General features: G+C 38.7%; 2 protein-coding genes across 3 annotated transcripts; one reads left to right on the top strand and one right to left on the bottom strand.

The window, feature by feature from the left end:
* Positions 1-895: 895 nt before the first annotated feature.
* fam221a (family with sequence similarity 221 member A) lies at positions 896-7203 on the bottom strand. 2 transcript variants are annotated; one of them, XM_066715597.1, is made up of 7 exons: positions 6753-7203; positions 5737-5910; positions 5147-5337; positions 4747-4953; positions 4155-4244; positions 2749-2858; positions 896-2486 (listed from the first exon to the last, which is right to left on the bottom strand). In XM_066715597.1, the coding sequence occupies exons 1-7, from the start codon at positions 6815-6817 to the stop codon at positions 2394-2396; spliced, it is 930 nt and encodes a 309-aa protein (XP_066571694.1). In that variant the 5' UTR covers positions 6818-7203; the 3' UTR covers positions 896-2393. The 2 variants fall into 2 exon arrangements, with proteins under 2 accessions (XP_066571694.1, XP_066571695.1); XM_066715598.1 differs by having other exon boundaries at positions 906-2486; positions 2764-2858; positions 6753-6988.
* A 105-nt stretch (positions 7204-7308) lies between these two features.
* Positions 7309-13180, top strand: ccdc126 (coiled-coil domain containing 126). Its single transcript, XM_066715599.1, has 3 exons — positions 7309-7597; positions 10358-10759; positions 11007-13180. Exons 2-3 carry the CDS (start codon positions 10525-10527, stop codon positions 11186-11188), a joined length of 417 nt encoding a protein of 138 aa, XP_066571696.1. The 5' UTR covers positions 7309-7597; positions 10358-10524; the 3' UTR covers positions 11189-13180.
* The last annotated feature ends 128 nt before the right edge of the window (positions 13181-13308 follow it).

Genomic DNA, 13308 nt, shown 5'->3' with positions numbered 1-13308 from the left:
GGTATTGACAGTATGATGCATCGTGTAGCTGTACTAGTGAGTAATGTATGGTACTGATATTTTCTATACTACAGTAAAAAAAAAAAGCAAACAATGACATTTACTGTGATATTGTGGTGCTCAAGTGACATTGTCTCAACATTATTTTATAAATCATTTAAATGCTGTGGTGTTTAAGTTATGCTTGTTAATTTAAATGTTAAAGTTGTAACCATTTTAGATACACGATTAAATAAACGTAGTGGTTGTTAATTTTAAAGTGATGATATTAAATAATAATAATATAGGTTTACTTATAGTAAACTTTAAGTAATTGATTTTTACATCATTTACACATAGTTACTTACACACAGTTATACTTGCGCAGTGTCAGCTCAGAGCGCTCAATTAGACCCTTCAATGAATGAATCAAATAATAAACATTTCAAATCTTAAAAAGACGACAGAGAAAACTATTGTATACAATGTCGAACATTTTAAAATCACGTATTATTATTGTAATGTTTTGTTTTTAAAACGCCTGTTAAACTGGGGGGGAGAGCATGCTACACGGTTATATACACTGTACTGTAGTATACTGTGGTAATCTATGATACATTCCAAGCGTGTGCCTTCAACGTGGCACCATATTATGTAATGTATAGTACATCCCTTATACCATGGAATACAGTACATACTGTATTGAGAGGTATAGTATTTTTCAATAAACATTATAGTTTATAGATAGGCTTATTCAGTTTCTTTCTTGGAAAAGACACAAGTGGCGGCGGGCTCCGGACACAAGACGCAGAGGTTAATGGCCAGGATTGAGCTGGACGGGCACCTGCGATTTGACTCCACATCCACAGCAGTGGATTACTTCCCATGATGGCAGGGTCTTCCGCTTTCTATTTCAGCCGACAGTTTTGTATTCTTTATTCATGCAATGTAAAACAATAAAGAGTAGCAATAACAAAAAGCGCCAGGGGTCTGTTACAAATGAAAAAGTACATTACAGAAACACAGACAAACATTAACAGTTCTTAATGCTTTAGAATAGTTGGAGGCTGAAATAGTTTGGATATACTGCTTTGCATTTGCAAAGATAATAAAAAAGTTTGTTATGACTACATTTACATTTATTGATGTGGCCAATATAATTTCAGCCGACAGTTGCAAAATCCACAACAAGGACAATTACATGAATATCCTTTGGCATTTGATTTGTGTGTGTGTAGTTTGCTGTCTCTCTGTACTTTAATCTAGCTCAGTTTTAGCTGTGATTTTTAAAGGAAACATTGCATAGATATTTATTCATTAGTGTATCAATTGTAAGTATTTCATTTGTACTTTCTTAACATAATCACTGGTAAAAGGTGAGGAAGGAAACAGACTAGTCTGAGTGTTTCATGACACACCAGTCTTTGTTCGATCAGGAACTTTATTAATTTAAATAAATGAGAGATTTAAAGAATCGAATTGAGGTAAGTCATGAATATAGATTTCATTATTGAAGCCTCTCATCCTTTCCTGCCCTGAGTGAGGTTCTCATGTTAAAGCATCCCATTAATAAAGGATGGTGTAACACTGCCCTCTACAGCCTACTGAGATTGACACATTTTATAAATATACTATCCATGTACATATTTATACATATTTATTTTGTTTGTACTATTTTTTTTCCAATCAGTAAATTCATGGATTGGATTGGATCAGCTATCACGTCATACAATATGAAATCAAATTAACAGGCTAAAAATTGACAATGGAGTTTAAAAAAAGCTTTTGTCTGAATTTGAAAACATGAAAAACAAAAACAGATATAAGTAGCTTACTTCAAGAGATAAAATCAAATGAGGTGCAGCTGTTTATACATTTATTCAACTGTAAATTAAATCATGAACAATAATGCTCTTCAGGAATATAAAGAATACTTTCTGTATTTAAATACAATTAATACATACATCTGTGAGGGGAAAAAAATACTAAAACAAACCCTCAGCGAATTAGTTTGTTATATGTATAATTTGTGCTTTGTACCTTAATGAATTAATCTTAATTTTGACTTCTGTTGAGAAAATAAATAAATATAGTAAACAGCTGGAAGAAATGTTACAAACAGAACTAATAAATACAGCATTTCAAATGTCCAGTGCCTTTAAAGTAACATGAAGAAATCTGTAATAAATTCTGTGCATTTATATCACAGGAGCAGCGATTCAATATCAGCCTAGTCCTTTAATTAAAGAACAATTTTACAGATTCAATTCATTAAAGTTTTATTCTATAATACTAAAATATCAAGAATTAATTACACCTTTTCAAGGGCAGGGAATAAAGAAAACTAGGTTAATGTAATCACACATCAACAGCCAACCAAGCAAGATCTTCCTCCACAGGTCTTGGGAATGAAGTTACTTCTGCGTCTGGGGAGACGTCCCAGAGGGCGGTTTGGCTCTGGATGAGGAGGCGCCCTTTTGATGTTTTGCCATTTTCTCATTTTTCAACTGTGTAAGAAATTCAAGTTGCTGAATACACTTCCAAATACCACAATGAATAGTATAACAAAACACGACATACCTGCTTGTATACAGTTTCTTATGATTCAGCAATCCCTAAAACTTCAGGGTATTGTACCGTTTTCAATTGTCATCTGAATGTGTTTTATCCATCTTTTTGTTTCTCACTGCTATCCTAGAGCACCAGTGAGGACAGAGAGCGGGTGTTTGCCAGGTGTGTTACATTTAATAGAATAATGGATTGACTCACTCCACTCAGACTTACTCTTTCCTGGTAACGCCTCTCAAAATAGGCCATGTCCTCCTCTTCAGAGGTTTTCACACGTGACATTTGCGTTGCCACAGAGTTTACATCGAAGCCTAAAAGAAAAAGGAATGTGTTAAAAATGAATAACTTTGATTATACAATTCCTAGATATGCATGAATATTTGCATCTTTAATACGTGTTGCCAATGTCATTTGTATATCAATTTAGGATAACCACAAGCAGCCACAGATCAGAGACAACACTGGAAAATAAAAGCATTTACAAAACTGCACAGACCTTCCTTGACTGAAACTCCCACAATGCACAGTCCCAGTGTACTGTCATCTTGTCCAACAAACAAGCCTTAAGACTTGACATCCATTTTGTCATGTAATCAGTAGCAGCACACACTCAAGTCAAGTAAATCCACAGGGCAGGAGCACGGGCCCAATAGCACATTAATGCCTGAGCAAGTATTCATCATGACAGTGTCGTTGTGCAGACAGCTTGGCATTAGTGATTAAAGTTTTTTTTTTTTCTGTTGTTAATGTTGGCAAAGAACAGCCCACTGGCAGATAGAGGAAAAAAAACTGGGGTGGAAGAAACTGGCAGATAATGCTCAATAAGTTCCTCCCAGCCTCTGTGTTTTTTATTGCAATTAAGGCAATAATGGCTTAAATGGCTCCATGGAAAACAATAAGATGGATGTCTAATATCAAAGACTCTATATTTATCCCTTCAAAGCTTATGTATTTATTAAAAAGGCTTTTACATCAAAGTATAAAGCTAATTCATTTTCTTAATGATTTTAGTTGCGTTTTCCCAGTAGACACCATAAAGGTAGATAAGACATTACTGCGACTTGCGTAAAGTACCATGCAAATTGTAGGTGTGTTTTGTGTGTGTGGGGGGGGGGGCGTGCATTAAAGTTCCTGTTTTATGTAAATAAATTAAGCCCACAGTTATACATCCATTGTTAATGCCCAAAGACGGCTGTTGCTGGCAGAAGCTATTAGTCAGTTGGAAGCTACATGATGCCAGGTTTCATGGTATTTTAACATCAATTAAATATCACTCTACAATGCTTAGAGCTAGACAATTAAAAACAAGTAGCATCTGTCTTCCTTTCATTACAGAACAATCTAGGATTTTTTCCTACCACACTTATTTTGAGCCCAGAACGTTAAATCTAAGCTAACTCAATGAATTCGGACCCTGGGTTGTTCACAATGGCATACTCTGATAGAACATGTCTAACACGGAAAGCATTCATTTTTTGGAAACATGATAAAAACACTAAGTGGCAAATTATTTCGGTCTTGCCCTTAATTCAGGAGCCGGTAAAAACTAAGATCTCAGAGAAAGGACTGTTCTTCATTGAAGGTGTGCAAGAGCAGGGGATTCAAACCTGGCTGCAGCTGCCGTCCTTCATATGTTTTAACGACTGTGTGGTCCATGGCTGTCCCAGCGGATTCCAACACATCACGAGGTGGAGCACCTGTTAATAAACAATAAAAACGATTATTCTTCCCAGGGAGCAAAAGCCGACCCCTGCATGTGCTCTCAAACTTATAAAATACTTCAATGTTGACAATATGGCCTGATGAAGGCTTTAAAACACAAGGAAACAATATAAGGGGGGGACTATAATCATGAACAACCTCTGTGACTTGCGGCCCTGTTTATGTTTTGTTGTTTTTTAACCAGACATGAAGTGAGGGGAAAAAAATCCCATAAGGCTTTCTTTTCCAGTGAGAACTGCTCCCACTACTGGCAAACAGCAAAGGGAACTAACAATGGAAACATGCAAAAAACTATTTTAAGAAAATCAGTCTTCCTATTTTTGTACTTAGGAAGGAAAAGGAAACTGCGTGTACTGTATGAAAGACAACATAGGTCAAATAGCTGTGGAAACTAAGGCAGAAAAAACAAATACTCACAGAAGAATTCCTGCAATATTCTGTAAATCGAATTGCTGACTGATGCCCACTGTGACTTACCAACCCCACTGTCATCCAGCCTCATATATCCCTCTGCCAGAGAGCTGAACCCAGTCAAGCCTCCCATCGCAGCGTAGGGAACATCCTTCCCCACGGGCCTGCCCCGCGCCTGCCTCTCCTCCTTAGTCTCCACTAACGTCTCGTGGGAGAAGCTAGGCTGCCGGCAACCACAAGTGTAAGGGCTATGAAATCCAACGCAAGTGGAACCTGGAAACAAAGCGGTGGATACGCAATCACATTATGGAATTATACACCATGGGAAAGCAGAACCCGCACAATATAAGACTGGTGAAGGACCCTGCATAACCCTTAAACAGACAATACTACCAAGTTTTCGAACAATGGATTCTGCTGAAGATGATGCCTGGAAAGTGCAGTAGGAAAAAGCTGGAGAACTTACACCTCTTGCAGACGAAGCCCCCTGCTTCACTGTGTTCGTCTGGGAAGTGCTTACACCTGCAACGCACGGGCTGGGAGCCGTTCAGAGGGACGTAGTGGTAGGACTCACACCTGCACCCCTTCACTTTACACGGCAGCAAAAGAGGCCGTCCTTCTGGGATCTGCTTAAAGTCAGTTTTGTGCTGTTTGTACCTATAGTGAAAAGACACTGCATTGACTAAAAATAAAAACAATACAAGTAAACAGTATGTACAGTGCCTATATAAAGTCTACACTCCCTTTTGTTGTCTCATAGTTCGGAGTTAAAACTCAACTCAGCAGGTATCTGGGCTTTTGGATACTTCTGGTGCGTTCTGGAGCACAGGTACAACTTTTTCAATGATTGGGCAGGTCTTCAACAGCAAATATTGTAATTTTAAGAAACAGTGAGGAATTTCCAGAAGAAAATCAAATCCACTCAATAGTTTCATTTCACTTCGGCGCCGTTATCAACCACTGCAATGCTTTGCCATGACTGCCTGATTCAACGAAACGTTCAGATGTCCTATACACAAACAGATTCACACAGAGGGGCTGCTAGCGAAGCCTCACCTGTGCGTACAGAAGCAGGGTGTTTCAGGACCGATGAGTTTACAGTCAATACCTCCAGGCACACCCCAGCTGACGTACAACCTGTTCTGCATCCGCTGAGGTAACACCTTGTTCTTATACTCCTCATATTCCTCTGGAGTGAAGAGCTGCCCCCCGTCGTCTTCTCCCACAATCCTAAGCAACAGAGGCAAACACTTTACACTCCAGTGTGAGGGCAGACTGCTGTTCAGTCAGGTTAAGTTAAACCCCATTGATTGATTTGTCGTGGTGTTTTTTGGTCATTAAACTACATTCCAGAATGTGTTCAAAACTGAAAAGCAATTCCATTAGGATGCAATCATTGGTTTTAATGCTATCATCCAGGGGTGTCTCTATTTACAATACAAAAACTACATATACAGCTCTGGAAAAAAGAAGAGACCACTTAACACTAATTTCTGAACTTGGAGAGGTCTCTGAATTTTTTCCAGACCTGTATATAATACAAATGGTCTTGTCTACCAAAGCATGAGCTTTAATCTTGTAAACGAACACCAGGTGTTGAGAAATCCCTTGGTAAATTATTTTTATCACATTTATATAGAGAAACGTGGAATGTAAATACTATCCAAATCATTATTTGCTTACCTGCTAAAACAGTAGGTTTAAATCAAACAGCTATGGAATTAGAATAATGTATCTTCATATCCTACTCACTAACTTATGCCTGGGGTGCATGGTCACACTAATGAAACGTGTTGCTATTAAAGTGAGATATAACTAATATAATACAGATATAACACATATGAGTATGTATACAGTCAGACTTCCGTGCATGTTTCCATCTCTCTCTGCAAGCGCCATGCAGCAGGTGTATTATTATTATTATTATTATTATTAACGGGGGGGCACCTCCTATTCTGTATCTAAGGCTTGTTCCCTTTGTGACACCAGGCTGCCCAGCTTGATGCGATCCGTCTGCACAGCTCTGTGTAACCGCAAGTCATGGGCGCTTGCTCAACAATAAAGCCACCAACCTCCGGTACTCCAAGTACTTCTCAACCGCCGCCGCCGCGTCCGCATTGATGCGTATCCTCTCCATTGCACACTAGCTACTGGCTCTCGTATATGTGACTGTATCTGAAGGCCGGTTTACCGTGTCCAGGTGTAACTGTGGTGCAGTTACCGCAGGGTGTGTGTAGTGCGTGTGTAGTGCGTGTGTAGCGTCGCTGTTACTGTCGCTGGGCGTCGGGAGTCAGGTGCGCGCAGCACCCGGATCACACGGAGGGCGTGCTCTTCATCCGCAGGGTTATTTGATGAACTTAAAAGTGCAAACACTTCACCCAAAAACCAAATACATCACCTGATCAGCACGGTGAATATATACAAGTTACGTTATATAGAAATCTGCAAATCTCAACAGCCCAACTTTATCCTCATATTATCGTTTATTATTTAATGTAATGAACTAAACTAGCCTGTTTTATTTATAAAGATTGCCATCACTGTTTATGTGAGTACGTGTCACTAAAACCTGATTATAACTTTAAAAAAGGATCCACGCTTTCACACCGTAAAGCAACCCAAAATACGTTTCCCGTCAGCCTCTGCGCCGCGTTTGTGTTTACGGCGTCGATGCGCGGCTGCCGGGACGGAAAGGGCTGGGTTATATCGGCAGCTCTGGAGGCATCGACGAGCCCTGCACACATCCGCGGACTCGTACGTGTAGACGGTGAAACACGGTCATCGGAGCGAGAGGCGAAGGCAAACGGCACCCGGTCCTCGGTGAAGCGGCATGGAGGGGCAGGCGAGCGGCTCTCGCTGAATGCCCGTCCCCGGCGTCGCGTCTGCGGCTGTGAGTCCAGATGCGGTGCATGAAGAGGTATGGATGAAGTGGACTTGTAATGTATCCAGTGCATTCAGCATTGCCCTGGCTCACGACACGCATGTTTTTATTATTATTATTACTACATTGGGGAAATGTATAGCATAAATAAAGGCGCAGTAACTCAAATTACAATATAACTTTTCTTTTGCTCAATAGTGAACTGAAGCGTTGGCACTGGAGGGGTCTTATAGCGCATGTGTGTGTACTTATTTTCCACGCGTTGTTTACATTTTTGTTAGTTCATGTATTTAAAAATGCTGGTATGCATGATCACATGTTTAGATATCAGTTTAGCTCTGTTGTGTGCTTAAATGCTTTCAAAGTGTGCCGCGTTGTGGGCTGCGTGTCCGGATGCGGATTTGAATAACGATGTGCAGCCCAACCTGCTCAGGGAACTGACCACCTGTCGAGGGACCTTTAATCCGGATCAGAGAGCAGACGCCAGCTGTAGGACAAACCGTTACTTTACTAAAAAGTAATTAATTACAGACCAAACACATGTGTGGTACCGACAGATGTGCATCCAGCTTGATGCATGTCATATTGAAATAGTGACACTGAGCGGAGTTCATTATGATTTTGAATCAGTGATGGGATGTTTTTTTGAGTAGTTTTCCCTTGTATTAGTCAGTATCCTGAAGCAGTTTTTCTACTATAGTTTTAGTAAAATCATGCTGTGGTCAGGCAATACAGATCCACTTTGTTTATTATTAAGTGACAATGTAGGGTGGAGGGGGGGATTAGTGGTGCTGGATTGAAAATTGAAATACTCAAAGGTTGAATATGCCACTTATAATGGAAAACCAGACATTGTGATTCACAACAAGAGCCCAACCCCAGCAATTCTGTATTTGATCACTTGCCGGGTGGTATGTACTTACTTTTATGTCAATTAAAATTCCAGACACTTGTAATAAAATATAGTGGCTTTCTATTCATTTGGGACTGTAAAACAAAAAAGTATTTGTACAGAGGGACCAAATAAACCAGACGGCTGTTTTGGACTGTTGTATTATTCTGTGTGCAGCCATTGTGGAAGTGTAGCTGCTGTGTGGAAAATGCACCGTGCAGTTATTGACATACATGATTACAAGTGTGGATCCTAATGCTGTTCCATACATTATCTCTTGTCACTTTGTGCCGACATCTGTTTAATATCAGTTGACCTCGCTGGGAGAATGTGCAGAATGCCAGCTGCCTGCAATGTACAACACATTTTCACAATAATTGTAAAATCGTGTCAGGAAATGTTGCAAATGCCACAGAACAATGAGGGGAAATCAAGGTCCTGATAAGTTTTTAGACGTTTTATGTGCTTTATCTAAAATAAAGCAGTGTTTATATGCGTAGGGAATTCTATTCAGAGGTAGTGATGGTCTTCATATATGCAGGCCACTGTTTCCAGTACAGTATGACCGAGGCCTGCCACAAAATAAATGCATCTGAAACTGCATAATAGGCAGTTGATTATTCATATAGTTAATTGCCTTCATTCTCTGTCAAGTTGTTTACCATGTCATATATGATGTTTTCACTGTACTCTCCAGTGTTGCTCTTCTGGAAGTGTTTTTTGTTTGGCCAGAAATGGTGCTTGATACAATAAACCATGGGAATAAATATTTGACTTGCTTACATTGAATGCAAAATGTCTTTGTTCTGTAAAGGCAAGGTGACCTGCATAATCACTCTTATCTCCTGAGAGAATTTGCTGGGTGAGGCTCGCCGTGCAAATATCAGACAGACATGCAGTGCTGGAGCCAAAGCATATTGAAGTTCTGCTGCACCAGGGTATTTTGGCACAAGATCAGATGTCATTTATTTTCTAGGTAAACTATTTAGTGGATGCCGGGAGCTCCTGCAGTAATCGCTGTACATCCTTACTTTACTGTTAATCAGCAGCTTTCAGCTCAGTATAATTTTGAGCAGCAAAATGACATGATTGATTTAATCAGTTACACTGTATTTCAGTACAATTTAGACAAGTAAACTCAGATACACAATCTGTATCTCCAGCATCTGAGCTGTAAGTGAAGTTGGGGGTAAAGTGATAATGATATAAAAACTGCAAGCAAAGCTTACAGAGTGAATTCACAAGGAATAGTTTGCAGTTTTCACTCCTTTATTAATGGTACATATTTGTTAATGAAGGTGCTGTGGTGTTTTTAACAGGCAGAAGACGGTTATAAAAAGCCGGTTGTGCTGTATGTGATTGGTGCTGCCAGGCTCTACGTGAAGCATGGAGAGCGAGACATGATATGAGCCTGGCTACTCCGGTTGAGGAAGGTGGAGGCTCCCGGGGGGCAGCCGGATTGGTATCCTATATCCAGCTACCAGCTCGCTTTCACAAATTCAGCTGCTGCAGCCAGATGTGTAGTGCTTTATAATCATGTGACACACTGTGCCCCCCCTTTAAATAAATAATTACATCCAAGAACCTTATGTTTTGTATAAAGGGGATCATAACATTTTTGTTAAACTTTTTGTCAATCAGATCACAATACAGGCCTAGTTTTGGACCCCCATACTCTCCTGTTTTACAGATAGTTTTTCTAAAATCCATCAAGAAACATCCTGTGAAATGTCAGATCATAAGTACATACAAATTTAAAACTACCACCATTTTCAAATGCATGGAGTTGATGTAGGAAAAGCTCTAATTGCTTTTTAAATTCAGAGACACGGGAACCAGGAAAGTAACCTTTTCTCACTTAAACCTGAGAGCATTAATATTAAAATCATCATTTTGTTTTGCAGGGTAACATTTCTTGAAATGTGGAAATCCAATGCAACATCCTGTGGCAACTGACCAGAGACCTATGCATGGCAACGCAATCCTCGCCTCTGACAAGCACTTGAACACCAGGCTTCATGGTTGGATACCAGGAAATAAACGGGTTCTTTGGTTGTACTTGTAGAACATCATGCTTGGACCTCTGCTTCGAAAAAACATGTCCCAGAAACTAAGTATACTGTTGCTGATCTTTGGCTTTATCTGGGGCTTGATGCTCATGCGATACACTTTTCAGCAGCCCAGACACCAAAGCAGTGCTCAACTGCGGGAGCAAATCCTTGACCTTAGCAAGAAATACGTCAAGGTGCTGACCGAGGAGAATCAGAACTCAGATGGGTTACACGGCACATCCATGGCTGGATACGGTATGAATCAATTTGTTATTCCAGCAAAGGTTTAGCCAGAATGAATCGGGTACTTCTGGTCAAATGTTTGAGAATTGCCGACACCTTGAATTTGTTTTAACAAGCCTAAAATTAAACGAGATGTCAAAAGTGGCAAATTACTCGGTAGATTCTTAAAAGATAATGTGCTTTTTGGAAAATGATTACATTAATTCTGAAGTGCAGAATATTTACTCTAATACTGTGCGTTTCTCTGGTTATTTCCTAGCTGATCTCAAGCGGACCATTGCAGTCCTACTGGACGACATTCTGCAGCGCCTGGTGAAGTTGGAGAGCAAAGTGGATATTGTAGTGAATGGCTCCATGACAAATGCCACAAACAGTGTCGGGGGCATCCCACCACCTGCCATCTCCAACAAGCATCCAGAAAAACCAGAAAACGGGAGATAGCAAGTTTGCAGAGCGCGTGGAGGTGGGGGACAGAAGGGTCTTAAAATGCTGATTCTGAAAACATTGCATCGTAGAATTGCCTGTGCTTGTTGCTCATTAGCAGCTTCTCAAAGGTATTTTAATCATGTTTTTTCGTTGTCGGGCAACATTTCATAGAGAATTTTCACCATTTGATTCAGTTTTTTATTCTAAACAATGTATATAGCTAATTATATTTAAAATGTTATGTTGTAGTTTTTTTTTTTTTTTTTTTTAAATGACCAAACTGAAGAAAAGCAGATGTAATATTTGTTTGGATGGAGTTATAAGAACTTTATATATATACTAATCAATATATATGTATGTGTACATATCTGTTTTACTTGAGTGCTTTACTTGACTGGTCATGAAATTGTTCTTTCAGCATTAAGCATTTTCTACATTTTACTAAAACAGTATATGATCTAGCTTTTGACATTTACAATGTACAGTAAATTATACAAGAAAAAACCCAAAGAATGTTATTTGCACTGTATGTGAAGACTAAATAAATGTATTTGTCTTAGATTAACCAATGAGATATATATATATATATATATATATATATATAAAATCGACTAGAATGTAAGATTCATCAAGCTGGAAAATCAATCCTTGATCTCTCTCATGCATGATATAGCCTACATATTATACATCTCTTGTGTAAAATGCTTTGGACAAAAAATATTGCTTTTAAGATTTTAGATTTTAAAATTACTTTAAAAGGAAACGTCATGAAAATTATTTTAAACCTATCGCCTTTTATTAAGACAGGAGCTATCACTGACTTCTGAACAAATAAGCCTTAAAAACATTATATTTTCTTGTTGTTTTTTTAATAATACAAATGCCATCGAAGGATTTATGAATGAGTAAATTGGCAGTATAACAAGGTCCTGTTGTTTTAAAGTGTCATTGGTTAGTGACCCAATACAACCTTAAGCTTGGGTTGGTCAGAACTAGACTGAAGGATAAAATATTTTAGGATGACATATGCAAATCCCACTAACTTTTTGCACCTGTTATTTTGTATTTATATGTAGAAATGTGCAATAGCAGTAGGACTCTAAAGAGTCGTTTTTTTTGGCAGGAAGTAATCCCCTCCAGTTTGAAGCCAAGTGCACAAAAGGGTCATCGCACATGTCCTTGCTGGTGCTTTTACACGTCTGTTCACACAGGTTTAGCTTGTGTGAAGATCAATATCACTGCTCCTCACACCAATGACTGAGTAAAATGTAATAGGAAATGTCACAATCCACCCTTCGTGTAGCTTCTAGGAAGTTGCAAGCTTTTTAATGAAAATAGTGGGGATGGGTTCAAACCATACATGAAATGTGCCGTAGGTTATTTGACTTGTCTTATCTCTATATTGTACATTTTAAGAGTGCTGGGATGTAGATGAGTGTTTTTTGGTTTGTGTGTATTGTAGACCTCTCTGAAAAGGCTGCAAAGCATTCTGGTACACTGGGTTACACACGTTTTGTTTTGATGATCGGAAAAACATGTCCCTGCCATCATTGTTTCTTAATGTCCACTCAGTGTGTATGCAGACAATTAAGACTTATCAGTTTCATTTTTTATTTTTTTTTAATCAAAGTGTGAACTGTGTTTCTCCTTGGAAATGTCTTTAGAAATGTGACTTGTTTTACTTTTCAAACGATGCTTTCTGAACACTCCTACCTATATCATTGATACTGGTGTTTCCCCGCAGATGTGTGTTACAGAAAACATCCAAATGTAACATTAAAGATTCACTATACTTGAAATCTGTACTTGAGGAAACAATTACAATGTAACTTTTTCTGGCATAGTTACAGGTTTTATTCTTTCTATTTTCTTTGTCATATTTAATTTGTTTATTTCAACATCCCAATTAATATTGTATGATTTAAAAATCACTGCTTTTTACAGTACTGTTGTGCTTGTCATGAAATATGGAACTCATCCATGATCAATAAATCTATTTTGATTACATTCCATGAATTGTCTTTAATTAATATATAGTCACTTTCTACATCCCTAGTAATACAAGACATATCTGACCACCTATGACCACTACCTGAGCATGTCAATTAATTTAACAAATTTAAGGCCAGGAAGCA

Source organism: Amia ocellicauda, chromosome 10 (genome assembly GCF_036373705.1).
Source record: "Amia ocellicauda isolate fAmiCal2 chromosome 10, fAmiCal2.hap1, whole genome shotgun sequence".
Lineage (NCBI taxonomy): Eukaryota > Metazoa > Chordata > Actinopteri > Amiiformes > Amiidae > Amia > Amia ocellicauda.
This window is presented reverse-complemented; position numbering and strand designations above follow the sequence as displayed.

What these genes read in the sequence shown, in the direction of transcription:
- fam221a (XM_066715597.1), bottom strand. Translation starts at nt 6,817, where the DNA reads ATGGAGAGGATACGCATCAATGCGGACGCGGCGGCGGCGGTTGAGAAG. An exon ending in CCCTGCTTCTGTACGCACAG is followed by an intron (nt 5,338 to 5,736) that starts GTGAGGCTTCGC and finishes TTTTCACTATAG; the next exon opens with GTACAAACAGCACAAAACTG. An exon ending in GCTGGATGACAGTGGGGTTG is followed by an intron (nt 4,245 to 4,746) that starts GTAAGTCACAGT and finishes GTTTATTAACAG; the next exon opens with GTGCTCCACCTCGTGATGTG.
- ccdc126 (XM_066715599.1), top strand. Translation starts at nt 10,525, where the DNA reads ATGCTTGGACCTCTGCTTCGAAAAAACATGTCCCAGAAACTAAGTATA. An exon ending in CACATCCATGGCTGGATACG is followed by an intron (nt 10,760 to 11,006) that starts GTATGAATCAAT and finishes GTTATTTCCTAG; the next exon opens with CTGATCTCAAGCGGACCATT.